At 42.0% G+C, this 27163-nt stretch overlaps 1 protein-coding gene across 8 annotated transcripts in view; it reads left to right on the top strand.

Moving 5' to 3' along the window:
• atrx (ATRX chromatin remodeler) overlaps positions 1-27163 on the top strand; it is a 244313-nt gene that overhangs the window by 173935 nt on the left and 43215 nt on the right. For all 8 annotated transcript variants that reach the window (XM_038774481.1, XM_038774479.1, XM_038774480.1 and 5 more), the window contains 3 exons: positions 7029-7137; positions 9341-9518; positions 16824-17018. In XM_038774481.1, the coding sequence (XP_038630409.1) occupies positions 7029-7137; positions 9341-9518; positions 16824-17018 (482 nt within the window). The remainder of the gene's footprint in view (positions 1-7028; positions 7138-9340; positions 9519-16823; positions 17019-27163) is intronic.

Below are 27163 nucleotides of genomic sequence, written 5' to 3'. Positions count from 1 at the left end.
TTGCTTCCCTGGTGAATTGCCATGACTATTTTGGGAATGTAGTGCAAAGGATTAAAACATCATGAGTCCTGTAGCACTGAAAAGGTCCTCTGGCCCATCGTGTCTGCGCCGGTCAAAAACAACCACCTAACGTTTCTAATCCCATTTTCCAGCACTTAGCCCATGGCCTTGTATGCCTTGGGATCACAAGTGAACATTTAAATACTTAAATGTTATGAGGGTCTCTGCTTCCCCCACCCTTTCAGGCAGCGAGTTCCAAACTCCCACCACCCTCTTGGGTAAAAATTTCCTTGCATCCCTTCTGAATCAGCAGGGTAGCATGGTGGTTAGCATAAATGCTTCACAGCTCCAGGGTCCCAGGTTCGATTCCCGCCTGGGTCACTGTCTGTGTGGAGTCTGCACGTCCTCCCCCTGTGTGCGTGGGTTTCCTCCGGGTGCTCCGGTTTCCTCCCACAGTCCAAAGATGTGCGGGTTAGGTGGATTGGCCATGCTAAATTGCCCGTAGTGTCCTAATAAAAGTAAGGTTAAGGGGGGGGGCTTGTTGGGTTACGGGTATAGGGTGGATATGTTGGTTTGAGTAGGGTGATCATGGCTCGGCACAACATTGAGGGCCGAAGGGCCTGTTCTGTGCTGTACTGTTCTATCTATCTATAATCTCTTGCCCCGGACCTTAAATCTATGCCCCTGGTCATTGATCTCTCCACCAATGAGAAACGTTTCTTCCTGCCTACTCTATCTATACCCCTCATAATTGTACACATCTTCATCATATTCCCAATTTGCCAAATTTCCTTGGATCCGATGAGATCCCCATTGACTCATCAGTCTCCCATGTTGGAGTTAAGTTGGTCAGACATGACCTCCCCTTAACAAAACCATGTTGACTGGTCAAATGAAGATTCATTCTGTTTCTCAAAATTTCTCAAAAGCGCCCCTGCTATTTCCTCCCTTTCCTCACTGAACAACCTGGGATACATTTCATCTGGCCCTGGAAATTTGTCTACTTTTAAGCCTGCCAAACCGCTCCGAACCTCCTCTCTGGCTATGTTAATTTTATTACAGCCCTTCTCCCTGATTTCTGTACCGACATGTCCCTCTGACAAGTGGACACCGATGCAAAGGGTTCTGATGAATACTACCTACGTCTTCCGGCTCCTCACACAAATTCCCACTGGTCCTTAATTGTCCCTACTCTCTCCCTAGTTATCCTTTTACCCTTAATGTACTTGTAAAACAACTTGGGATTTTCCTTTATTGGCCAGTGTCCTTTCATGTCCTCTTTTTGCTCTCCTAATTACTGAGAGCATTGGTGAGCCTGTTGGTCCTTTTGTATGTTTGTGTACTTCTTAAATTCAGAACATAACACGAGCAAAAATTACCTTGGGGAGCAAAACATATCTGTGTAGAATGAACAAATTCAGAAGCATGCATCTTGATAATGGGGTGATGCCAGTAGGACCAGATGTCTCACTGGAGCTCAGATAAAGAAACCAACTATCTAATGAGGATGAAATTTAGCCTGGTCGGCAAAATGAAGTAGGTTACTTACTGAGATTCAAGTTGGAGCTGGAGAAAAAAGATACTACAGGTGTAGTAGGGGAAAGTGAGCTAACTAAATTAATTGATGTTAGTTACAGTAATGTGTTATTTCACTGGTACAGATACATGATTTGAAATATAAAGCAGCAGTTGGGATAGGAAAAGATAGCAAGTATTTTTCAAGCATACTATTTGTCTAAAATTTTTTCTTAAATTTTTTTTTGTAAATTTAGAGTACCCAATTAATTTTTCCAATTAAGGGGCAATTTAGCGTGGCCAATCCACCTAGCCTACACATCTTTGAGTTGTGGGGGCGAAACCCACGCAAATACGGGGGGAATGTGCAAACTCCACACGGACAGTGACCCAGAGCCGGGATCGAACCTGGGACCTCGGCGTCGTGAGGCTGCAGGGCGAACCCACTGTGCCACCGTGCTGCCCTTTATTTGTCTCAATTAAGTGCCAAATGAGACCCAACTATTTTGAAGTGAGGTTGCAATGGAACTACAGAAACTGTTGTCGAGAGGTCTCTGGAGACCACGTGAAGGCGATTGAGGTGGCGATAACAGGTTATTGCTGAGTAAATGTTGCTTGATAGCACTTTTGGCAATACCTGGTGATTGAGAGTAGATTGATGGGGTGGTAAATGGTGAGGACTTTAAGACATTATTTTCCTGACTGTGCCACCACCTTTAGTGAGTCCTATCTGACAAGCATATATATGGACAAGTGTTCGGTGTCTTGGACATTGTACGGTATGATTTTGGTGAGTGTGACTGTCAGGCTATTGTGTGACTAGTTGGCGAGTTAGCTCTCAAATGTTTTGCTGCAAACTCCCAGGTGTTCGCAAGGAAGACTTTGCAGTCAAAGGCAGGACATGTCTGTCTTTTCCAGTGTCTTTGCCAGTTTAATTTTTTGACTTTTCTGCAGTACAATTGAGTTGGCTAGGGGCAGCACGGTGGCACAGTGGTTAGCATTGCTGCCTACGACGCTGAGGACCCGGGTTCGAGTCCCAGCCCTGGGCCACTGTCCGTGTGGAGTTTGCACATTCTCCTCGTGTCAGTGTGGGTTTCACCCCCACAACCCAAAGATGTGTAGGATAGGTGGATTGGCCATGTTAAGTTGCCCCTTAATTGGAAAAAATAATTGGGTACTCTAAATTTATTTTAATAAAACAATTGAGTTGGCTTACGAGGAGGGCTTCTAAGAATCCGAGTTTGGAGTTACATGTAGACTAGGTGGCAAGGTAAGGATGACAGATTTCCTTAACTAAAGAACATTAGTGAACCAGATCGGTTTTTGTAACAATCTATGATAGTTTCATAGCCACCATTACTAGCATAGCTTTACTTCCAGATTTATTCATTGAATTTGAATCCATGTCCCCAGAGCATTATCGTAGGGCTCTGGATTACTAGTCCATTGACATGACAACTATGCCACTGCCTCCCACTACCCTTCTGGGTAGCTTTATTTAAATGAAACCTTGCAGCTTAAGATCAGTAGTGTCTCTGCATTGTGAATGGCCCCTTGCTAATGGACTTGTGCGCACCCTTCGACTACTTGTAAAATAGAGATATTTACCATTTTGGTCTTGTGTTTGCATCCATACATGTCTATTGTTATGAAGTGGGAATCCAATCTTTAATCAACTATCTGAAAAGCAAAATGAGCTTTCTTTGTAAATGTAAATTATCTGAGTGCGAAGTACAAGTGTAGATGGTATATCTGGTTTCTTTCATGCTATGTGAGTCGACAGTGTTTTCATTTCAAAATAGTGCTGTGTTCAGCATCAATTTTGCGGTTTCCCATAATCCATCAACTAGCATTACAACTTCCGGATGTCGCCCAAAAGGAACTTATTCTGCATTCATATTGAATAAATAAACTTTAACCCCAATGAATTAAAGGTTAGTTAACCAGTGCCTGCAGCAATCAGCTGTACTTTTTGTACATCTGGCATTAGCTAGTGTTGTTTCACAACATAATTAAACTGCAGCTGTTCTGCATTTCAGTTCTATAGTGATTAGACCGTAGAAGTTTGATTCCTGAATGTATTACTTTGGGGATGCAATTTGGCTGGGATAGATTGTTGCCTAGTAATTGAGACCGTGTACATGGGGGAATAAAAAAATAGGGTTAATGTGGTAATTTGGGAGGTTAAATGTGTTTTGTCTTTTGAAATTGACTTTAAAAGATAAATATAAGAGGATGATTTTCAACTTGGGTTGTATTTTCCTATTCAATTGAGAAGTTGGGCATGAAGCTTTAAGACTAAACTGATTAAAGGCCGTGCCAAGTAGGGCATCTGATCTGACGAGAACCGTAGTCTTTAGGTTTTAATGGAAGTCTGATTGTAAGGTGTAAAGGAATTGCAAGACATGTTCCTCTGTTTGTAATTTGCTAGTCGCAGAACAATGTAGTTAAAAAGTTATTTTGGCATTTTACTATTGATCAATTATTGCTTTATATGCTTTCATTAAAAATATTTTTTCTCCAAAATTTGATTGTAAATGTCCCTCTACCTCCTTTCAATTCTAAAGGAGTTGGGTGGAAAAGTGTGTAACAAATATTTAAATGATGCCAACAATATCATTCAAGAAGCCTTGTGAATTAATTTGAGCAATGCTTTATGATTCACTTCTGAGGTGTGACTAATTGAAATATTACATTGGAAGCAGCTTTTTCTGTACAGAACTTGCCCTTACTTTTCCACTTATCAATAACAGCTGAGCAATAATATCAGCTTTACTGATGCTTTGCTGTGTTGATTTGGTGGTAACGTCAATCAAAATAAGTGTGGAGCAGCACAGTGGCGTAGTGGTTAGCACTGCTGCCTCACGACACCAAGGTCCCAGGTTCGATCCAGACTCTGGGTCATTGTCTGTGTGGAGTTTGCACATTCTTCCCGTGTTTGCGTGGGTTTCATCCCCACAACCAAAGATGTGCAGGGTAGATGGATTGGCAACGCTAAATTGCCCCTTAATTGGAAACAATGAATTGGGTACTCTAAGTTTTTTTAAAAATCAAAGTAAGTGCAAATAGAAAATTATTTCCTAATTTTCAAAATTTTAAGACTGGCCTGACAGCTGAATTAATGCAGGAAACCATGACTTTCGAATGACGAGCAGTAACGTGGAGCTGCCAGTGTGGTCTAATATTTTGTAATCAATAGAACTTCATTGGTATACATGGACTCCTCCCTTTCATTGATATTGCAGGAGCAACCTGATAGCAAGATGAACTAATATTGCAGGTCTCTGCTGTTGTAAAAATATTGTTTTATATACACAAGGGTGTGACCAAATGTTTTCCAGCGAAGGGTATTTTGATATAGAATTGTAAAGGCTTGAAGAAATTCACTTTGATTTATTTGAGAAATTGGTGTATGAAAGAAGAAATGCATTGAATATTAGATTTATGGGATATCAGGTGTTTGGCAAAGTTTGAAAATTAAGACATTGTATTCAGATGAATGGGAAAAAATGAGGATAAAAGGGAGAGTGCACAGATGAATAAGCATAGGTTGATTAAAGGAGTGGTCTGAAAGACAGATTGTTGCGGAAAGATGTGGGGGCAAATTGTGAAAGGCAAGATTCCTAACCAGATAGAACTTCATAGAGACCTAGGTGCATTAGATGGTAGGTATAGTTTGAACATTCTAAGATTCCATAGAGACACAAGAAATATGTTTTTCACAAGAATGAGATGAGGGTTCTTCAACCCTTTATTATTTGTCCAGCTAGAAAACCTATTACATGATTTAAATAGTTGCTTGGTAGTACATAACTTGAGTATTGGGGCAGAAGGGGGAGACATGCTGTCAAGTTTTTCTTTGCACTCGGGAGTTGCAGGAGTGCTAAATTTCAACGGGAACAATTTATACTGCACAAAAAAAAGGTGCTGATTGGCTGGCTTGTGGGCTCTGGTTGAGATGTTACTGTGGCAAATGCACCAGGGAGCTTTGTCCCCAAATGGACTTTTTTAATTCTTAAAAAGATACATTGCCTGACATTTTGCTTGTCAAGGACAGTCCCTGCACATAAATATATGTAGCTTCTATCAGGTGTAAGTGAGCGACATTACAAGACTAGTGAATAATCTTAGTGGTTGTTAATGGTTCTCTTGGCACACTTGAGATTTTTCAGATAATGGTGCCCAATTGGAAATCACATCTAACAATAGACATCATGTTCTGAATTTTGTCAGCCTATTTGTTGAGGGGCACGCACGTTTGATATGATTTATCAGTCATTGGGACATACAGCTGTGTCTGGCAAAGCACTGGCTCTGAAATTCATAGATCATTGCTCCTAGTGTAGCAACAGGTAAAGCTAGTTTAATGCTGCTACTATGCAATGGACCACAAATGGTGTTTTCCACTAACAGGATGCTGCTGTTAAGCTAAGAAAAGACGAGTAATGTGGTGTATGAATTTCTGTGCTGGTGCAATGCTAGGTTTTGGACCGCATGTCCTAATGACTGGCAGATCCTATCAAGCAGCAGGTCCTTTCCACTGTTCACAATGGACAGAGTACTATTGTTCTCAACCAACTTGTGCTTGCGGAAGTCAGAATATATTGTCTAATGTTAGACCTGATTCCACAATTGGGCACCATTTGCTGAATAATCCAGAGTATCCTAAGAATTGCACAAACTAATTTAAGATTATCGGTCAGGATCGCAACATAGCTTATTATGCTTGCTGGAAACTACATATATCTATATGGTGGATAATGACTCCTTGATGCATTGGCCGTAGTGCTGTCTTAACTAATAAGAGTGAACTTGCGAAGTAATTGGTACCCCTTTTCTCAGGCAAAATAAATTGTTTCTTTTGAAATTTAGCATTATTGTATCTGTCCAGGTGACTGCAGGACAAAAGGTTTTAACAGTCTGTCTCCCTCTTTTTCAGCAGTATTTGAATTATTCAACTTTTCCTTCCATTATCCTACTTGGAAATCCAGTCCATGTGCAGCTCACTGTTTCGAAGAACCTGCTGACATTGCCCAGCTATTTCCCATTTCCCCATTTGAACCTACATCTTCTAGCCCTTTTCTTACTTTTAGCTTGAACTAACTTTTTAAATTACCTTTTTCCCCCACTAGGATTGAAATTTAAATGAAAGTAAAAGAGGTTTTACAAGGCGTAAAAAATTATTTCCCCTTGTTGAATCCGTAATACAGGACTACACAAGGACAACTGTGACTGAAAAGTGCTGCGACTGGCAATAGCTTTTCTTTTTGTACCCCCCCCCCCCCCCCCCCACACCCCCTCCCCCATATGCACACTTGAGAATGATGATTATGATCCCACAAAGGTGAATAACACTGCTGTAACAATTGTGCTATTATTCTGACCCTAGATTAAAACTTCAACTGGAATTCTTGAATAAGTTTAATTCCTGAAGAACCTCTGCATTTCATTTTTATGAATGTAAGCCTTCATCAAAAGGAACATCCATTTACAAAAAGTATTTCAAATTACAGGTACTGGGAAATGGTACAGAAATGTAGATTATTATCGAATGGATGGTTCTACGAGTGCGCAGACGAGAAAAAAATGGGCTGAAGATTTCAATGACGTGACTAATGTTAGGTAATGTATAGCAAAATGAATGTGAAGCCTTTGCCATCTATTAGAAATCTGCAAAACTCTAGCGCACGGTCACAAATGCCCAAATTTACTGTGAAATGAAAAGGTGAAAGTTTTTACTCTTTTTCAGAAGTAATTTGAAATTTGTGCCATGTGTGTGGGTAATATTGGCTGATGTAAGATGGTATTAAACTTGTGCATGATTTGAACAGTTTGGAAAGTGCACACAGTTCAAGTAATTCTGATATTAATTCAAAGATGCTGCAGAAAACGATGTGTGCGACACAGAAATTAATTTAGCATGCAACCAATTTGCACTTGTGATTTTTAGCTTGTCCATATATCGTTTGGGTAAACAATTTGCAACGCATTAGTTTATCATGCCCTTGATTTTATGGTCACAATAGCAGCGAACACTGAAATTCACCACCACTGTTGAAAGCCTCAACAGCAGCACAACTAAGTGCCCATTTGCATTCTAATTGGAAGTTGAGAGTGAATGGCTCCAGCAGCCCATATTGATGTTTCTGCTGGGGTCTGTCACAAGTGAACTTGCGCTAGCTACTCAGCACCTGCATCAATTTTTGCATGAAACTTTTTATTTAGTGATGCTCCGAGCTGGTGTAAAGCACACTCACAAATGCAGCCCTTTATATCAATAGAAGTGTGAAAACACTCACTTTCTTCTGGCACCCGGGCTCCTTTTCTGCCAGTTTTGCCAGCACAATCCATCCCCCTCATTCCCCATGCCACCTCTAGCTCTGCTTACCTGGCTCCACTCCACCCAGGCTCATCAGTCCCACTGATGTCGGAAACAATGTAGAGAAGGAGGAGAAGAATGGAGCCAGAGTGATGGTTTGGGGGAAGGAGGGGTTATGTGCTGTGGGCCTGCAATCGAAAGCACCTCAACTAATAAAATTAAAAACATTAAAACCCACCTACCTGTGATTGATCTGGAGACAGATCTCAAGGATCTTGTCTTCAACTTGTGACATCAAAGGCAGCTTGACTTTGCTGGCAATTTGCTTACTGGCCCTGTCCTGTCTGTTTTTCATTGGACACACACTGCAGCTGGGAGAGTAAGGTACTGCTGCCACTTAGAAAAGGTAGGGTTGTGGTTTTTTTCAACGGTCAGCAGTGTATGCCTCCTTTGCCACGATTGCAAGATCAGGGCAAGCATGTTTAGCCTGGACAGTTACGCAGACTAACTGAATAATGTTCCCAGTATGTGCCATATAAATAATCCCAATCAACTCTGTACATTGTAGCAATTCCTTATTGAGGAATGCAGAGAGTAAACAAAATTATTAGTTAGAATATTTAATTCTATCTAAGAAAAAATGGGAGGGGAGGAGAGACCCGGAGACAACGTTTTAAAACTTAAATTTTAAATTTACAACAAAAATTAAACTCTGAAAGAATTAACTCTGCTCTTGTAAAAGTAAGTTTTTGGTGCCAGCAATTGTTAGGTACTAATTAAGACTTGCTATACTTTAAAAATTTATTCCACTTGAGTGGATGTTTTGTGCTCGTCTTGTGGATAAATTGCCCAATATCATTTATTTGAAAGCCTAATATCTCAGCAACATACCGGCATAGCAACTTCCTGCTTTCTGCAGACATTGGAAGATGCTATTCAGTTTACTACTTAATAGAGTGAATGCTAATATCTACATGATTCTGACTCCAAATTCTGGGCCAGTGTGCTTGGGGCATACTTTGAGCAAATGTATTTCAAAGTCCTGGCACTGAAATAATTTAAGGCTAGTGTATGGAAAGGAGAGGAATCTCTTTGAATTGAAAAGAAATATAGCATGCACAACGTCAAATTTGATGTGAAAATAAATTAGAATTGTCAAACAAGATACATCTGATGCTGAGAATCTGAAATAAAAACAGAAAATGCTGGAAACACTTGGGCACAATCTGTGAGAACCAAGAGAGTTGGTATTAAATGTTCTGACAAAGTCATTAATTTGAAATGTTCTCTTTCTCTCTCCACTGATGCTGCCTGAGTATTTCCATGATTTTCTGTTCATTGTGTTTTGCATTTACGTTTCCAAGCTAACAGAATGCATGGGATATTTCATGTACTTAACTACAGGGTAATCATATTATTGCAGGGGAACCATATTTCTCCCTACCCCTTTTTACTCCTTCCCCTCGTTGTTGTAGCTAATCGTGTTTGGACAATTATTTCTTACAGAGGCCGTCTGTTCATCATTTCCACCAAAGCGGGATCTCTGGGAATTAATCTGGTAGCAGCCAACCGTGTTATCATTTTTGATGCCTCCTGGAATCCTTCCTATGATATCCAGAGCATCTTTCGTGTTTACCGCTTTGGACAGATAAAGCCAGTCTTTGTCTACAGGTTCTTGGCGCAGGTAAAAACCATCTTCGCCTTTATAACCCATAGATACTGATCTGTGTGTGTGGTGTGTGAGTAAACACAATAATGCACTTGAATGTCTTTTATCCTTTCCATTTATGGTCTATTGGGTGCTATCGTCTGTCTTTTCATTTAATGTTTTAAATTACTGTGAAGTTTTCCATTGTCTGAAGGCCTTTCAACAGCTCTCCAAATTTTCCCATCTTGCCCACAGATGGCAGTCTGTGCCAGGGCTGGAAAATTCCGGCCATGATTACTATTCCATTCTTGCTTGAAGCTAATGTACCCCCCAAAAAATGGAGGATAATCCATTTATGGTCTTGCATTCTGGGTTTTTTAAGCAAACCATGTGGATGCAGTTTTGTTTTCGGTTATAACAAAATGTCCTCGTCTCTTTTGCCTTATCTAGTAAATTATTCCAAACAGTGAACACTTTTCAGGTTTAAAAAGGACACTTCATGTTTGCACGTTATTTTCACGCACTTGCAGACGTTTTCCTCTGGTTCAAGGCACCTGAACCAAAATGGGACCAGTGTCCTTGTGGGGAGTTTTGCTAGTGCTGTTGGGCAGGGTTTAAACTAATTGGCAGTGGCCTGGGATCCTGAGAGAGAGAGGTTCAGCAGGGATAGAAGCGCAGCAAAAATTAGAAGAGACATCAAGGTAGTCAGGAAGGCATAGGATTTCTGGACCAGTGAAGTCACAGTTAGTTTGGCAAGATTGGATGGTATTTATTTTAATGCAGAGTCTGACAAATAAGGCGGATGAATTGAGGGCACAAATTGAAACGTGAGGAAATTATAGCTGTGACCGAGAGAGACATGATTGAGAGAGGGACAATATTGGCAGCATAATATTCCTGAATACAGGATTTTCAGGGAGATGGAGAAGAAGGTAAAGCGGAGAGAGTGTCGCAATTTTGATCAGGGAATCAATTACAGCAGTAAAGATGGACAACATCTTAGAAGCTTCTTCAACTGAAGCCGTATGGGTGGAACTTTTAAACAAAAAGGAGAAATCACATTGCTGGGAGTGTTCTGTAGGCCCTTAATTGTCCGAGAGAAATAGAGCCGATTTGTAGCCAAATTTCAGAGGTGTAAAAGTAATAGGGTAGTGATAGTGGGAGATTTCGACTTGCCCAATATTAACTGGGGTAGCCATAGTGTGAAAGGTTTAGAGGGAGCAGAGTTCCAGGAGAACCTTTTAAGCCGGTATGTAGAAAACCTAGAAGAGAGGGGGTGGTCATGGGCATAATTTTCGGCAACAATACTTGGCATGTGGTTGAAGTATCAGTTTGACAGCATTTTAAAAAAATTTACAGTATCCAATTATTATTTTTTCCAATTAAGGGGTAATTTAGCATGGCCAGTCCACCTAACCTGCACATCTTTAGGTTGTGGGGGTGAAACCCATGCAGACACTGGGGGAACGTGCAAACTCCACATGGACCGTGACCCAGGGCCGGGTTTCGAACCCGGGTTCTCGGTGCCTAAGGCAGCAGTGCTAACTGCTGTGCCACGTGCCGCCCTTCAGTGGGACAGCATTTTTCCGACTGTGATCATAACTCCGTTAGATTCTTTATCTAAAAATATTTTTAAATTTTATATTTTAAACATTAAACTTGTTTTAATAAATACAAAGCCATAAAATAAAACAAACAATCAAATACCAACAGCATTAACCCCCCCCCCCCCCCTTCTTAACAGGTGACAAGCTCTTTAAAGAACACAAAAGGTCGCCATCTTTTCTAGAACCCTTCAATTGCACTTTGTAACGTCTATTTAACTTTCTCAAGATGTAAAAACTTCATGAGATCTCCCAACCACACCGAGGCGCTGGGTGGAGCAGCTGACCTCCAGTCCAGGCCTTGCCTGCGAGTGATCAACAAGGCAAAGGCTAAGATACCTGTACCTATCTGCAACTCCGGGGACGGGGCTCCAAATCCATTTGTGAAATCTGACATGGTGCTGAAGAAGGAGACCCAAAATCTCAGGACACAACCAGAGCATATGCAAATGGTTTACTGGGCCCCTCCCACAGAACGTTAATTTACCTTCCACGCCCTTATACAACTGACTCAACCTAGCCCTAGTTAAGTGTGCTTGGTGTTCCAACTTCAACTGTAACAATCCCAATCTTGTGCACAACAAATTGACTTTCACCCATGCAAGGCCTCACATCATACTCCCTCCTCTAATGCTACCGCAGCTGCTCCTCCCACTTGGCCTTAATCCCCATCAGGGACGCAGTATCCTCTGCCATTATCCTCCCAGAGGTTCTCCCGGTACTCCCCTCTTCCAGCCCCGAGAGTGTCAGAAACCTTCCTCACCAAGTCCCTCACCCTCATCTAAAGCTTTCTGCCTGCGAAAAGCCGAACCTCTCTGACTGCCCCTCCAGGCTCGCGAACCGTCCCTCTAGTTCTCAATACCATCCAACCAGCCCCGAAACCTGGCATCCAGTCTTGCCAGCTCAAACATACGATGATCACAAATCGGCACCGACTTCAACATAGTACCTAATATGAAATGCTGCAAAATTGACACAGATTTTCAATGTCGCAACCACCGCCTGAATACTTCTCTGGAGGGAACGGCAGCAAAGCCGACGTCAGCGCCTTACAGAGACCGGCACCAGCATCGCCCACACTGCCTCCTGATCCCCAGATCAGCCCATCTACCTCTGCGTTTGCCACCCAATAGTAGTAGGTTAAGCTCGGCAATGCCAAACCCCCTGACTGACCACTCAACTAATCCTAGCAACTTTACCCACCCAAATAAAGGACAAAATCAACTTCTTCATCCCCGCAAAAAAGGCTTTGGCAAAAAAAGGCAAGCATTGGAATAGGAACAGAAAATGTGGCAAAATGTTCATCTTCATGGATTGCTCTCGGCCTGTACATTCTCCCCTTGTCTGCGTGGGTTTCACCCCCACAATCCAAATGTGCTGGATAGGTGGATTGAGCATACTAAATTGCCCCTTAATTGGGGAAAAAAATAATTGGGTACTCATTTTTTTTTATTTAAAAGAAGGCATATGGTATATTTGCCTTTATTAACTGAGGAATAAAGTTAAGAGCAGGGAGGTTATGCTGGAACAGGAGGTTTAGAGGGGGTGTGAGGAAAATTTTTTTTACTAGAGGGTGGCGGAAGTATGGAACTCGCTGCCTGACAGGGTGGTGGAGGCAGAGGCCCTTGTAACTTTTTAAAAGTATTTAGATGTGCAGTTGCGATCATAAGACATACAAGGCGATGGACCAAGTGCTCGGAAATGGGATTGGAATAGTTAGGTGGGTTTTTTTGACTGGTGCAAACTCGCTGGGCCGAAGGGACTTTTCTGTGCTGTATGACTCTACTGGCCTGGCTTTATATGAATATTCTAGGTTTGTGTATTTATACAATGCCTTGCAGGTTTTTCCCTCCACTTAATCCAATAATAGTAATCTTTTATTAGTGTCACAAGTAGGCTTACATTAACACTGCAATGAAGTTACTGTGAAAATTCCCTAGTCGCCGCACTTGGGTGCCTGTTCGGGTAAACTGAGGGAGAATTTAGAATGTCCAAATCACCTAGCAAGCACGTATTTCGGGACTTGTGGGAGGAAACCGGAGGACCCAAAGGAAACCCATGCAGACACGGGGAGAATGTGCAGACTCTGCACAAAAAGTGATCCAAGTCGGAAATTGAATCCGGGTCCCTGGCGCTGTGAATCAACAGTGCTAACTACTGTGCTACTGTGCCACCCATACGGAGAGACAGCTTTGGCTAGATAGTGAAAGAGATAAAGCAGTGTAAAAACAATCCCACATTTCGTGGGATGTGAGCATCGCTGGCAAGATCAGCATGTGTTGTCCATCCCTAGTTGCCAATGAGAAGGCGGGGGTGAACAATTCTATTGAACTGCTGTAGTCCAATTGAAGAATGAACAAGACTTCAGAGAACATACTTTTTTATTTGGGAGTCTTTATATTTGTGATTGGGCTTGGCTACTAAAAATGCTTGCTTTTATATTGAAATGCTTCCCCGCACGTCTCCACTGAACCTATTCCCCCTCACCTTGAGCTTGTGCCCCCTTGTAATTGTCATTTCCTTGGGAAAAAGCCTCCAACTGTTCACCCTATCTATACCGCTCATAATTTTATAAACTTCTATCAGGTCTCCCCTCCGCCTCTGTCTTTCGAGAGAGAACACTCCTAATTTAGTCAATCTTTCCTCCTGGCTAATACTCTCCATACCAGGCAACATCCTGGTAAATCTTTTCTGTACTCTCCAAAGCCTCCACGTCCTGCTGGTAGTGATATTCCAAATGTGGCCTAACCAACATTCTATATTACTGTATAATAATGGGCAGTTCGGTGGCGCAGTGGTTAGCACGGCACCGAGGTCCCAGGTTCGATACCGGCTCTGGGTCACTGTCCGTGTGGAGTTTGCACATTCTCCCCATGTTTGCATGGGTTTCGCTCCCACAACCAAAAGATGTGCAGGGTAGGTGGATTGGCTACGCTAAAATTGCCCTAAAAAAAATAACTATCATAATTTGCAAAATGTTATACTCTGTGGCCTGTCCGATGAAGGCAAATATGCCATATGCTTTCTTTACCACTATTTTCACCTGTGCTACCACTTCTAAGGATCTATGGACCTGTACGCTCAGATCTGTGTGTATCTGTGCTCCTGATGGTTCAGCCATTAATTTTATAGCTCCCATCTGAATTGGATATACCAAAATGCATCACATTTGCATTTGTTCGGGTTACATTCCATCTGCCATTTCTCCACCCAATTTTGTAGTCTATCTATATCCTGCTGTATTCTCTGACAATCTTCAGCGCGTTATCCTCAACTCCAGCACTCTTAGTATCATCCACAAACTTGCTAATAAGACCAGCTACATTTTCTTCTAAGTCATATCTATGTTCTATGTTCATATATATATGTTACAAACAGCAGAAGTCCCAGTACTGATCCTATCTCTGAGAATCTTTTCCAACAATTTCACTATCACTGAAATCAAGCTCACTGGCCTATAATTACCTGGGTTATCCTTGCTACCCTTCTTAAATAACGAGATAACATTGGCTATCCTGCGATCCTCTGGGACCTCACCTGTGGCCAATGAGGACACAAAGATTTCTGCTAGAGGCCCAGCAATTTCATCTCTTGTCTCCCTCAAAAATTGGGGATTTGTCTACCTTAATGCTTTTTAGCACACCTAACACTTCCTCACTCGTAATAATGACTTGTTCTAAAGTGTTTAGAACCCTTTGAGATACCACCAATCAACATGTCCCTCTCCTTTGTGAATACCTATGCAAAGTACTTATTAAGAATCTCGCTATTTCCTTTGGTTCTATGCAGAATTTCCCTCCTTTTGTTCTTGGATGGACCAACTCTTTCTCCAGCTACCCGCTTCTTCTTAATATATGTAGAAGATGCGTTGGGATTCTCCTTAATCATGTTTGCCAAGTACATTTCATGACCCCTTTTTGCCCTCCGAACTCTCTATTTGAGCTCTTTACTACTTTCCCTGTATCCTTCAAATGCTTCATCTGTTTTTAGTTGCCTAGACCTCTAAGCATACTTTTTTCTTTTTGACTAGACTCACAGTTTCCCTGGTCATCCACGGTTCCTGAATCTTGCCTTTCCTTTTCATTGGTACATGCCTGTCCTGCACTCCCATCAACTGCTCCTCAAAAGACTCCCACGTGCCAAATGTAGATTTACCTGCAAGCAGCCTCTCCCAAACAACAGCCTCTAAATCCTGTCTAATCTGGTTGTAGTTAGCCTTCCCCCAATTTAGCACCTTAACCCCAGGACAACACTGAGTCTCCGAAAGCTTAGGGAATTGTGGTCACTTTTCACCACATGTTCCCCCACTGCAACTTTGATGATCTGGTCTCATTCCCTAGTACTAGGTCTAGTACAGCCCCCTCTCTAGTCGGACTATCCACATATTGTTCCGAAAAACCTTCTTGGACACACTTAACAAATTCCTCACCATCTGGACCTCTAGCCCTAAGGGATTTCCAGTCAATATGAGGAAAATTAAAGTCTCCCACGACAACAACTCTTACTTCTACATCTATCCAGAATCTGCTTACATATCTATTCTTCAACTTCCCGTAGCTGTTGGGAGGGCTGTAGTACACATCATAGTGACTGCCCCCTTCTGTTTCTGAGTTCTACCCAGTGTCTTGTTACTTGATTCTTCCAAGGTGTCAGGAGCTGAATTGATGCAAATTTAAATCATTGTTAACTAAACTGCTTAAGCGTCAATGTATAAACATGTAATTTTCTGTCCGGTTTAGTAAACTATGAATGTCCCTCCCTCCTTAATGTCTTCAACATTATCCATTGCAAGTACTCCAGTAGAGCAACATGGACAGAATACTTTGGTCATTCTTTGATTTGTAAAAATGTGATGGTGAGATTCTTCAATTTCATTGCAGTTCTCGTAGAGTTGCCATGGCTCTTAGAAAATAACACAAGAACACTTTGTGTATCCTAAGGTTGTCAGCACCTTGGTGGAAAAATAAATTATTTAAGTATTTGTGGTGATGTGGTAGTTTTATGTTTGATTCTTAATCCTTAACAAAATCTTGCTTTGTTGTGCTTAATCCAGCTTTTGGGCACCATGAGCAAGTATATATACTATGAAACCTACTGTTCATCCCTTGAGTAAAACACCTCTGTCTCGCAGATTTACTGCTGAAGGCAAGACTGTATTTCAAAGGGTTTTAAGGGTATATGGTTTGAGCACTTCTGATCTGCCAGCCAGCTTTGATTTTGAACTAGCTGCAACTGGCACAAAGACAAATATGATGACTCCATAGGTAGGAATGCCAATGTAATTCAGAGGCTGTAACTAGAAGTCAGTCAGCAGCTACTGTTCCAAGAAGTATTTGTTTATCCTTTTAAAAAATCTAGAGAAACTCATTCAAAGGAGCTCAGCTGATTAACGTTTCTGTTTAACTCTTGCATAAACTGGTTCCATGGTGATATTTGGAGTAATTTCAGCCAGTCAGTCTTGATGCTTACTGCAATAAATTGCCCTTCCAGTCATTAAATCTGTTTCACAATTTGGTCTGCTGCAAATGGGACATAATTTAGCTTCTGACGTCATGTGGTTATGTCGTGGAAATCCTACACTTTGTCAAAAGAGAATAAATCTTTCTATTTTTCACCTCTGGTGCATTGTGCCACGTATGTATTGGTCATTATGGAGGGAGATTGGTTGGTGTAGGCATTGGGGGAAAAGCTTGTCTGGACGTGCATAAATTCTAACTTTCATTGTTTTTAAAAACAGGGAACCATGGAGGAGAAGATTTATGATCGGCAGGTAACGAAGCAGTCGCTATCATACCGTGTCGTTGACCAGCAACAGATTGAGCGTCACTTCACAATGAATGAATTAACGGAACTCTACACTTTTGAGCCAGATCAGCTGGATGATCCAAATTCAGAAAAGAAGAAGAAGAGAGATACTCCTGTGCTGCCAAAGGTTTGCCTCCTTAAGAATCTTAATATTTGTCAGCAAATATTTTACAAATTCTCTCAAATGGTAGCATTTTGATCTGGGGTTTCACTGCCACTTTGTGCAATAGTGTTGGTGATCTCTTTTTGTGTCTCATTCAATCAGTTTTGAAGCCACATTACTGTATGATTCCAGGAATTCTGAGCAATTCCCATTTAAATGAGTAGTAGGAAAATAGGGAAGCTGAGAAGAAGGATGGGGTAGAAGGGAACAGATGTGAGAATGGATCAAGCAGGTCAAGATTGGAAGTGTACAAGGATGTTGTGGTGCCGGAGGGGAGTTGGGACTGTAGAGAAATGAGTGGACGCATAGAAAATGGGAGCAGGAGGAGGCCATTTGAACCCTTGAGCCTACTCTTCCATTTGTTTATTATCATGGCTGATCATCCAACTCAATAGCTTGTTCTCTCCTCTTCTCTCTCTGTCTCTCTCGCTCTCATCCTCCTCCCTCTCCCTCCCCGTATCTAACTACTTGAAAACATACAATGTTTCGACCTCATACTTTCTGTTGTAGAGAATTCCACAGGCTTGACACTCTCTGGGTGAGGAAATTTCTCCTCTTCTCAGTCCTAAATCGTCTAGCCTGTATCCTCTGGCTGTGACCCCTGGTTCTGGACTCCCCCACCATTGGGAAAGGTTTTCTTGAATCTGCCCTGTCAAGTCCTGTTAGAATTTCATAGGTTTCTATGCAATCCCCCTCATTCTTCTGAACTCCAGTGAATGTAGTCCGTAACCGACTCAATCTCTTCTTGTATGTTACTCCTGTAATCCCAGGAATCCGTCCTGAACAAGAGGAAGACTAACATGGTGGAGAGCTGAAAATGGAGAAGCTAAAGACCAAAGGAACCGTGATAGAGATAGACAAAATTGGGGGCAGGTATAAATTGGTTGGGTGGGATATGTGAAACGCAGAGTAGAAACCGCAGTGGTAGAGAGACGAGAATAGATGCCGAGTACCTAATTAATTTTTTCCAATTAAAGGGCAATTTAGCATGACCAATCCACCTACCCTGCACATCTTTGGGTTGTGGGTGCAAAACCCACGCAAACACGTGGGCAGCACGGTAGCACAAGTGGGTAGCACTATGGCTTCACAGCACCAGGGTCCCAGGTCGATTCCCTGCTGGGTCACTGTCTGTGCGGAGTCTGCGCGTTCTCCCCGTGCCTGCGTGGGTTTCCTCCGGGTGCTCCGGTTTCCTCCCACAGTCCGAAGACATGCAGGTTAGGTGAATTGGCCATGATAAATTGCCCTTAGTGCTCAAAAAGGTTAGGAGGGGGTTATTGGGTTATGGGAATAGGGTGGAAGTGAGGGCTTAAGTGGGTTGGTGCAGACACGATGGGCCGAATGGCCTCCTTCTGCACTGTATGTTCTAATGGGGAGATGCACTGAAGTAGGGAAGATGGAAGAGATATAGACAGATTTGAATGTAAATTAAAAATGAAAAACATTGAATTTGAAAGCAAGGTTAGTATCAGTGAAGTAATAACAAGATGGAGAATTGCAAACAGCTGGTGAGATGGGGAGAAATGAGGAACTAGAAAGAAATGGAGATGGTGGTTAGACTTGCAAAAGAAAATGAACAAGGGAGTGTGAGATGAGGAGGAGTGATTTAGGATTTGCGAACACTTCCTTTCAGGGATGTCCCACTAGCAGTATTTCTCAGCTGAAGGCTCTCTTTGGCACATGGCTTGAAAAAAAGTGATCTGTACGGTTTTTGCTGCCTTGTTCACGCTGTTTTGGTTGCATTAGCATTCACTGCCATTAGAGGGCTGTACACTATGTAAAATATTGCACGAGACCTGGTACAATAGTGAGTGAAAAAGTATTTTTTCTGTGATAATGATTTATCCACTGTAGCAGGACAATTGGCAGCCTAAAAACTACAGAGCCCTGATAAATGTAACAAATTCAAATTGATCCTATGGTCTGCACCGTTGTGTTTTCTGATCTTTAAGCATTGCACGCCATGATTTAGATCTAGAAATCTCACCCTTTAAGTTCTTGCTTAACACACTTGAATAACAGTAGAACTGTTTACAATATTATTCAATAAATGGATCTCAACACAGTCCTTTATAAGGTAACCATGATGTGGAGATGCCGGCGTTGGACTGGGGTGAGCACAGTAAGAAGTCTTACAACACCAGGTTAAAGTCCAACAGGTTTGTTTCAAACATGAGCTTTCGGAGCGCAGCTCCTTCCTCAGGTGAATGGCGAGGTATGTTCCTGAAACATTTATATAGACAAAGTCAGAGATGCTGGACAATGCTTGGAATGCGAGCATTTGCAGGTAATCAAATCATTACAGATCCAGGGAGAGGGATAACCCCCTGTAACCTGTGATTATCCCTCTCCCTGGATCTGTAATGATTTGATTACCTGCAAACGCTCGCATTCCAAGCATTGTCCAGCATCTCTGACTTTGTCTATATAAATGTTTCTGGAACATACCTCGCCATTCGCCTGAGGAAGGAGCTGCGCTCCGAAAGCTCGTGTTTGAAACAAACCTGTTGGACTTTAACCTGGTGTTGTAAGACTTCTTACTTTATAAGGTAAGTCAGTCCAGGGACTTCCTGATCCTTTGGGGTATCGGAATTCACTAGTGGGTACACCAGCAGTAGAGGTAAATTCTGTTTGAACCTCAATGGGTTGACTCTCGCCTTGCGATGGTGCATTCGTGCAGATAATGTCTCCACTTCCCACTGGAACATACATGGCTCTTCCTTGGAGTAACTTGCTGCAGCATTACTTTCATCTGTGCCAATATGCTGACAGGCATACTATGGGCGGACTGCCCCACTGGCTGTGTGTGCTCCTCTCAAATGGTCCAGCTGTTTCTTCACCCTTTTAACGTGGAGATCTATTTCATACCAAACTTGACCTGTTCTGCCCATGACCATTCCAGGGATCCAATTTTGGACTAACACCAAACTTCTTTACATATATGAAGTCGTCCACCTCAAATGGTTTCAGTTTTTGTTGAGTCATGATGTCTCTTCTGTGCATTCTGTTTTACCACCACACACCCGGCCAAAATCAAAAAACTGTCCATTTGTAACTCGGCTGGTGTAACACCTGTGGTGACATTGAGGTGTTCTATAGGCGATCAGGAAATGAGCCAGTCTGGCTTGTGGAGAGGCTGATGACATGTTTGTTTCTTCACGACGGCTTTGAATATTTGGATGGCTCTCTCAGCCAGTCCATTTGAAGTCTATGTCCCAGTGGGAGTATTTGCTTGCATGGCTGGGGGTTGGAACATATGCAAGGAGTCAGAGGACAAAAACAAAAGACAAAGGGAAATAAGAAAAGTGATGGGCAGAGAAATCAAGGGCCAGATTCAAACAGGACCACAGTGGAAAGGATTGGGAGCGAGACAAGTGATGTTAAAAAGAGGAGTTTAAAGGCTTTGTCCTTTAACACATGGAGCATTCGCAATAAAGCGGATGAGCTAATAACATAAATAGACGTAAACAGGTGTGATCTAATCAGGATTATTGAGACATGGCTGCTCCATGTCCAGGGTTTAGGAAGGACAGACTAAAAGGAAACGGTGGTGGAGTGGCTGTTCTGGTTAAAGAGGAAATTAACGCAATAGTAAGAAAGGATATTAGCTCTGGCCATATGGAATCTGTATGGGTAGAGCTGACCAACACCATGGGGCAGAAAATGTTAGTGAGCATTGTATATAAACCCCAAACTGCAGTGGTGATTTTGGGAATGGTGTGATGTTGAAAAGGGCATTAAACAGGAAATCAAAGATGATTGCACTAAAGGAACATCTGTAATTATGGGTGATTATAAGCTGCATATAGATTGGGCAAATCAAATTATCCACCATACCGTGGAGGAGAAATTCCTGGAGTGTATGTGGGTTGGTTTTATGGACCAATGCGTTGGGGAACCAACTAGAGAACAGGATGATAATGGATGTGATGAGAATGGAATCATTGGAAGTGGCAGCATGTGGCACAGGGTTAGCACTGGGACTACGACGCTGAGGATTGGGTTCGAATCCCGGTCCTGGGTCACTGTCTGTGTGGAGTTTACACATTCTCCCCATGTCTGCATGGGTTTCACCCCCACAACCCAAAGATGTGCAGGTTATGTGGATTGGCCACGCTAAATTGTCCCTGCCCCTTCATTGGAAAAAAATAATTGGGTATTCTTTTTTTTTTAAATGTTAAAAGAGAATGGAATCATGTGCGAGACCCCTTGGAGATGAATGACCATAATGTGATAGAATTTTTCATCAAGGTGGAGAGTGTGAGTGAAGTAATTGATTCAGAGACCAGGGTCCTGAATCTTAGTAAAGGAAACCACAATGATATGAGGCTTTGATCGATTGGCGAATGTTACTTAAAGGGCTGATGGGCAATGGCAAACATTTAAAAGTGCGCATGGTGGAATTGCAACAATTGTTTGTTAATTTCTGGCACTGACGTACACAGGGCCAAACATAGCTTACAAGGGAAAGTAGAGATAGTATTCGATCCATGGCAAAGCATACAAATTGGCCAAGAAAAACAACATTCGGAGCAGTTTAGAATTCATCAGCGAAGGACCAAGGGACTAAGAAGGGGAAAATAGAGTACAAGTGGCAGGATTGGACAGAGTCAGCATGGATTCCAAAAGGGGCAATCATGCTTGACAAATCTACTGGAATTCGTTGAGGATGCAACTAGTAGAGTTGATGAGGGGAGCCATTGGATGTGTTATATTTGGACTTTCAGAAGACTTGACAAAGTCCCACAAAAGATGAGCGTGTAAAATTCAAGTGCTTGGACTAGGTTTAGTGTGTAGTGTGTTCAGGTGGATAGAAAACCCGTTGGCAGACAGGAAACAAAAGAGTAGGAATTAACGCGACTTTTTCAAATTGGCAGGCAGTGACTAGTGGGTACTGCAAGGAATAGTGCTAGGACCTCAGCTGTTCATTATATATTAATGATTTGGATGAGGGAACAAAATGTAATAACTCCAAATTTCCAGATGACACCAAATTGTATGGGAGAATGAGCCGTGGAGAGGATGCAGAGAACCTTCAGTGTGATTTGGACAAGTTGAGTAAGTGGGCAAATGAATGGCAGATGCAATATAATTTGGATTAAATCTGAGGTTATCCACTTTGGTACCAAAAACGAGAAGGCAGACTATTATCTGAATGACCAGAGGGGAATGTGCAACAAGTCCTGGGTGTCCTCGTACACCAATACCTGTAGATAAGCATGCAGGTACAGCAGGCAGTAAAGAAGGCAAATGGTATGCTGGCCTTCATTGCGAGAGGATTCGAGTACAGGAGCAGGGATGCCCTGCTGAAGTTATATAGGGTGTTGGTGAAGTCACATATGGAATATTGTGTGCAGTTTCTGTCTCCATATCTGAGGCATGATGTTCTTGATCTAGAGGGAGTGCAGCGAAGGTTTACCAGACTGATTCCTGGGATGGTGGGATTGATGCATGAGAGATTGTATTCACTGGAATTTGGAAGAATATGGGGGGATCTCATGGAAAGCTGTAAAATTCTGACAGGGTAGATGCAGGAAAGATGTTCCCGATGGTGGATGTGTCCAGAACCAGGGGTCACAGCCTGAGGATACTGGTTAGTCCATTTAGGGCAGAGATTAGGTTACATTTCTTCACCAGAGTGGCGAGTCTGTGGAATCTGTTACCACAGGACATAGTTGAGGCCAAAACATTGTATTTTTTCAAGAAGTGGTTAGATATAACACTTGAGAGGATCAAAGGATATGGGCTGAAAGCGGAATTATGCTATCGCGATTGATGATCGGAGGAGGTGGTGGAACAGGGACAATAGTGACGTTTAAGGGGCATCTTGACAAATACATGAATAAGATGGGAATAGAGGGGTACGGACCCCAGAAGTGTAGAAGATTTTAGTTTAGACGGGCACCTGGTCGGCGCAGGTTTGGAAGGCCGAAGGGTCTGTTCCTGTGCAGTACTTTTCTTTGTTCCTTGTTCCTTTGATAATGAATGGTGCAGAAGGGCTGAATGGCCTCCTCCTATTTTCTATGTTTCTAAGCAGGATGGTAGGCAGCAGTACAAAGATGTTGAATGCTGTTGGTTCTCATTAAATTCACTAGTGAATGCAGGCCCATTAACCGAGACTAGCACATCGGACAACCCATGGGTGGCAAATGTCTGTTGCATTTTCTCTACAGTTGCTGATTGGATCGTGGACTTCATTTTGTGTATGTCAACCACTTGGGAGTGCACTATTACGAACAGGAACATGGGCCCACAAATTCGACATGTAGTCGATACCATGGTCCACCTAGCCACTCCCAAGGATCCATTAGGACCACAGACAATTTTTGCTGCATTTGACATTGGTCGCAGTGTTTGACCAGATTCTCTATTTTGGTATCTGTCCTGGGCCACCACGCACAGCTGTGTGTGAGCATCTTCACCTATGTTAGTCCAGGATGGGCACTGTGTAACTCTTAATAATAGTATTAACTCTTAATAACTGTAGTAATAATTTTCTAGTGGGAGTGGGAATGACCACCCTTGCTCCCCATAATACGGCATCTTTGCAATTTCACTCTTCTTTTCTGAAAGGATCCTAATTGCTCAAACCTATTATAATGCTAGCCATAGAGGACCATATGCTTATCACTAGATAATGTGGGGTCCTTCAAGGCCTCAACCATATCCGCCGTGCTGGCACAGGTAATGTTTTTAGAAAGTTCAGAGGACGAACAATTTCCTGTGGTACTGGCGTCCAAGTTTGATATGTGGGCGCCCGGCCTTCGTGGAAAAGTATACTCGTAGTCTACTAATAATAGAGCCTAGCATTGGACCTAGCTGAAGCTATAGGAGGAATGGCCTTATCCTCCTCTTAAAAAAGGCTAACAGGGTTTTGTGGTCAGTAACTACTCTGAAATGCTGTCCATAAACCTATTGATGAAATGTCGGCTCTCCAAAGATTACAGCTAGTCCCTCTTTGATTTTGAGAATACGTTTTTTTCAGCATCGGTCAGTTTTCAAGGCATAGGCTGCATAGGCGATGGGCCTTAAAGCCATCTTTCATCTTCTGCAATAAAACCGCTCCGATTCCATAACGTGATGTGTCACAGATAAGAATCATCTCTCTTTTGAGGGGTCAAAATGAACAAAGTGACTGGATGACTGTAAAATGTTGTTTAACCTGTTCAAAGGCTTCTTTCTGAGGCTCTCTCTCCAATACCACCTCTGGTACTTCTTGAGCAATTTGTGTATGGGTGCCAACGTTGTAGAAGACTAGGAATAAATCTTCTGTAATAATTCACCATTTCCAAAAAGCATTTCAATTCTGACATTTTTGTGGGCCAGACCTTCCTTAATTGTTTTTAGCTTCTCCATAGGGTGCAGCCTTTGGCCATCTGCTCTTAAACCCCAAGTACATCATTTCATGAGCCTGGAAAGTACACTTTTCCCTTTTTAGCCTTACTCCGGCTGCCTTAAATCTTTTTAAACCTTCATCGAGATTCTTTAGGTGCTCTCTCTGGATGATCAGTACATCTGGATCGGCAACCACCTTAGGTCCTAGAGTAAGCTTTCCATTGTGCACTGGAAAATAGCACAGGCCGATGAGACTCTGAAAGATATCCAGGAAAGCCTCCGTGGTTATTTATGGTAATAAACTCTAGATGCCTCGTTTAATTCTAATCGTTCCAATCTGTTATTGGTAGTTTGCAATGAGGAATTCTCCATTAGTCAAAATTTTAATGATCCTTCCTGAGCATTAATAAAATGTTTTGGGGGCGGCACGGTGGCACAGTGGTTAGCATTGCTGCCTACGGCGCTGAGGACCCAGGTTCGAATCCCGGCCCTGGGTCACTGTCCGTGAGGAGTTTGCACATTCTCCCCGTGTCTGCGTGGGTTTCGCCCCCACAACCCAAAGATGTGCAGGGTAGGTGGATTGGCTACGCTAAATTGCCCCTTAATTGAAAAAATAATTGGGTACTCTAAATTTAAAAAAAAAGTGTTTTGTACTTGGAAGAGCAGTGATATGATTGATTGATGCATTTCTGGTCCATCAGTGCCACAATCAATGAAAAGCACTTGAAAGCTAAGAGAATCCATTTAAGCTTTTACAGCTATCCGGTTTTGATTCAAACAGTAGGAAAATGCCAAATGACATGTCATGTGACAATGTAGATAGCAAGGATGTTTCTTAGCACTAAAAGTGTTCTCCCTCGATGCTGGAAAGAATGGAGAGCTGTTCATATCAATGTCTTTTTTCATTCCTGAGACTTGCTCCGCATCAAACAAACAATATTATGCTCTCAACAGTATGACTTTCCTGGGGTCTTTGTTTCCCTGATTACAAGGAGTTCCTGCCTCCACACTCACCTCTTGGTACATTTGATGTGTTAGTCTTTGATTATGAGCAGTGGTAGAACAATGCAGGTGAACTGTTAGCTGTTCTCCATTGAATATGTGGTAACCTCTAGTCATTTGGATACCTACAGGTATTTGTCGTGTAGAGAAATGGTGTTTCCTCAGTGATACAACTTTGCGTTGCCTTATATGAAAATGTTTTTCTGTCAAAGAATTTTTTTGAAAACATTTAATGTTGATCAAAATCTACATGCAATTGCCAGTTGGGAATAGTGAGGACAAGATGCAACTTTTACAACGTTTAAATCTGTATAGCTGATTTTAAAATTGGGGTTGCTTGAAGAATACCCTCAAATAATCAGTTATAGTTTTATTAAGATATTGAATCACCCATTAATGAAAATGTACATTGCGGAAGGAAGCCATTTAAAGCCTCACTCAACCTAAGGTTTGCAGGATTTCTTAATGGATAGGGGAACTCGGCAGTGAATTATAGTTTAATGATCAAAGGATCTTCAAATGTGGCAAATGGCTTAAAGATGCATTTTGAAATATATTTCCACGTTTGACAGATAAATACAAAACTAAAAGATCACTGAAAAAAAAAATCAATGAATGGTCTTGGTAAAATCGCAACCGTAAATTAGGTGTGGGGGAGGTGCAGTTGGCTACACTTTAAATTTGCCTGAAAGAGGGAAGGATTTACGGTTGTAATGGATCAAAGCTGTCCCAGTTTGATAGCATGAAGTTCAGTGATAGAGATGGCTGTTAATTGTCTTGTTCTTGGAAACTTATCCTGCGCCTGTGATTGATATCACTAAGCATCAGAAAATTGTTGAAGGAAAAGGGAATCAAAGAGAGGCTAAAAGTAACAGTAGAGGTTATTGTGAAATGCTGTAGAATGGCAAAGAAGCATAATCCTCCCAAAGTGACAAGATGTCATTTGTCACTTGGGTTGGGGTGCTGTGCTATTGAAAAAGATTGAAGCAGAATTGGAAAGATTCAAATAGAGAGTTATGGGGGGGGGGGGGGGGGGAGATAGCTGACGGGCGATAACACATTTGTGAACCTTGGGGGAAAATGGCACTGGAGTTGAAACAGCAGTTGGGAGTGTAGTTTTGCTATCACATACCAGTTGTTTAAATTATATCAGGGCTTTTGCTACCGCTACTCTCCCTCTACTTGAGGTACTTGCCGTCTTGTACACCAATGAGGTCACCCCTCGAGGCTGAGTTCCCCTCGGTGTTTCCTCACACCTCAGTTCTTAGATTTGTTATATAACTATGAAGCAGTCTGGTGTGTCTAATTTACTTAAACTAAAGTCAGTGAGACTGCAAGGTTGAAATCATCAAAAGGGATAGGTGTAAAAGACATTTGAAATAGGGATGACTAAGCTCAGATGGGTTTCAGGTTAATACAAGTAGAAATTTGCATTAGGAGATGAGTGAGGAATTGGAATTTAGCTTTAGAATTTCAAAGACAAAAGGCAGATTTACAACTGGCAACAGTCATGAGTTTATTTTACCGAAAATAATGGCCATTGGGGAAACATGAAATATTTTTATATTCAGGGAAAGTTAACTTTCAAAAGGAGGATAAGACCAGTAGATTTAAAGATCAAAGATTTTTTTAAACATATTTTGGCAAAGATTGAAGGTTGTGGTAGGGAGAGCCACATGAGATCCTACAGTGTGCTGTGCTAAGAGAGCTGTGAAACAAGCAAAGTGATGTTTCTCCAGAACCCCAGAGAGGTGACTGTTGCAGAAATAAAG

This window comes from Scyliorhinus canicula, chromosome 17 (assembly GCF_902713615.1).
Source record: "Scyliorhinus canicula chromosome 17, sScyCan1.1, whole genome shotgun sequence".
Lineage (NCBI taxonomy): Eukaryota > Metazoa > Chordata > Chondrichthyes > Carcharhiniformes > Scyliorhinidae > Scyliorhinus > Scyliorhinus canicula.
This window is presented reverse-complemented; position numbering and strand designations above follow the sequence as displayed.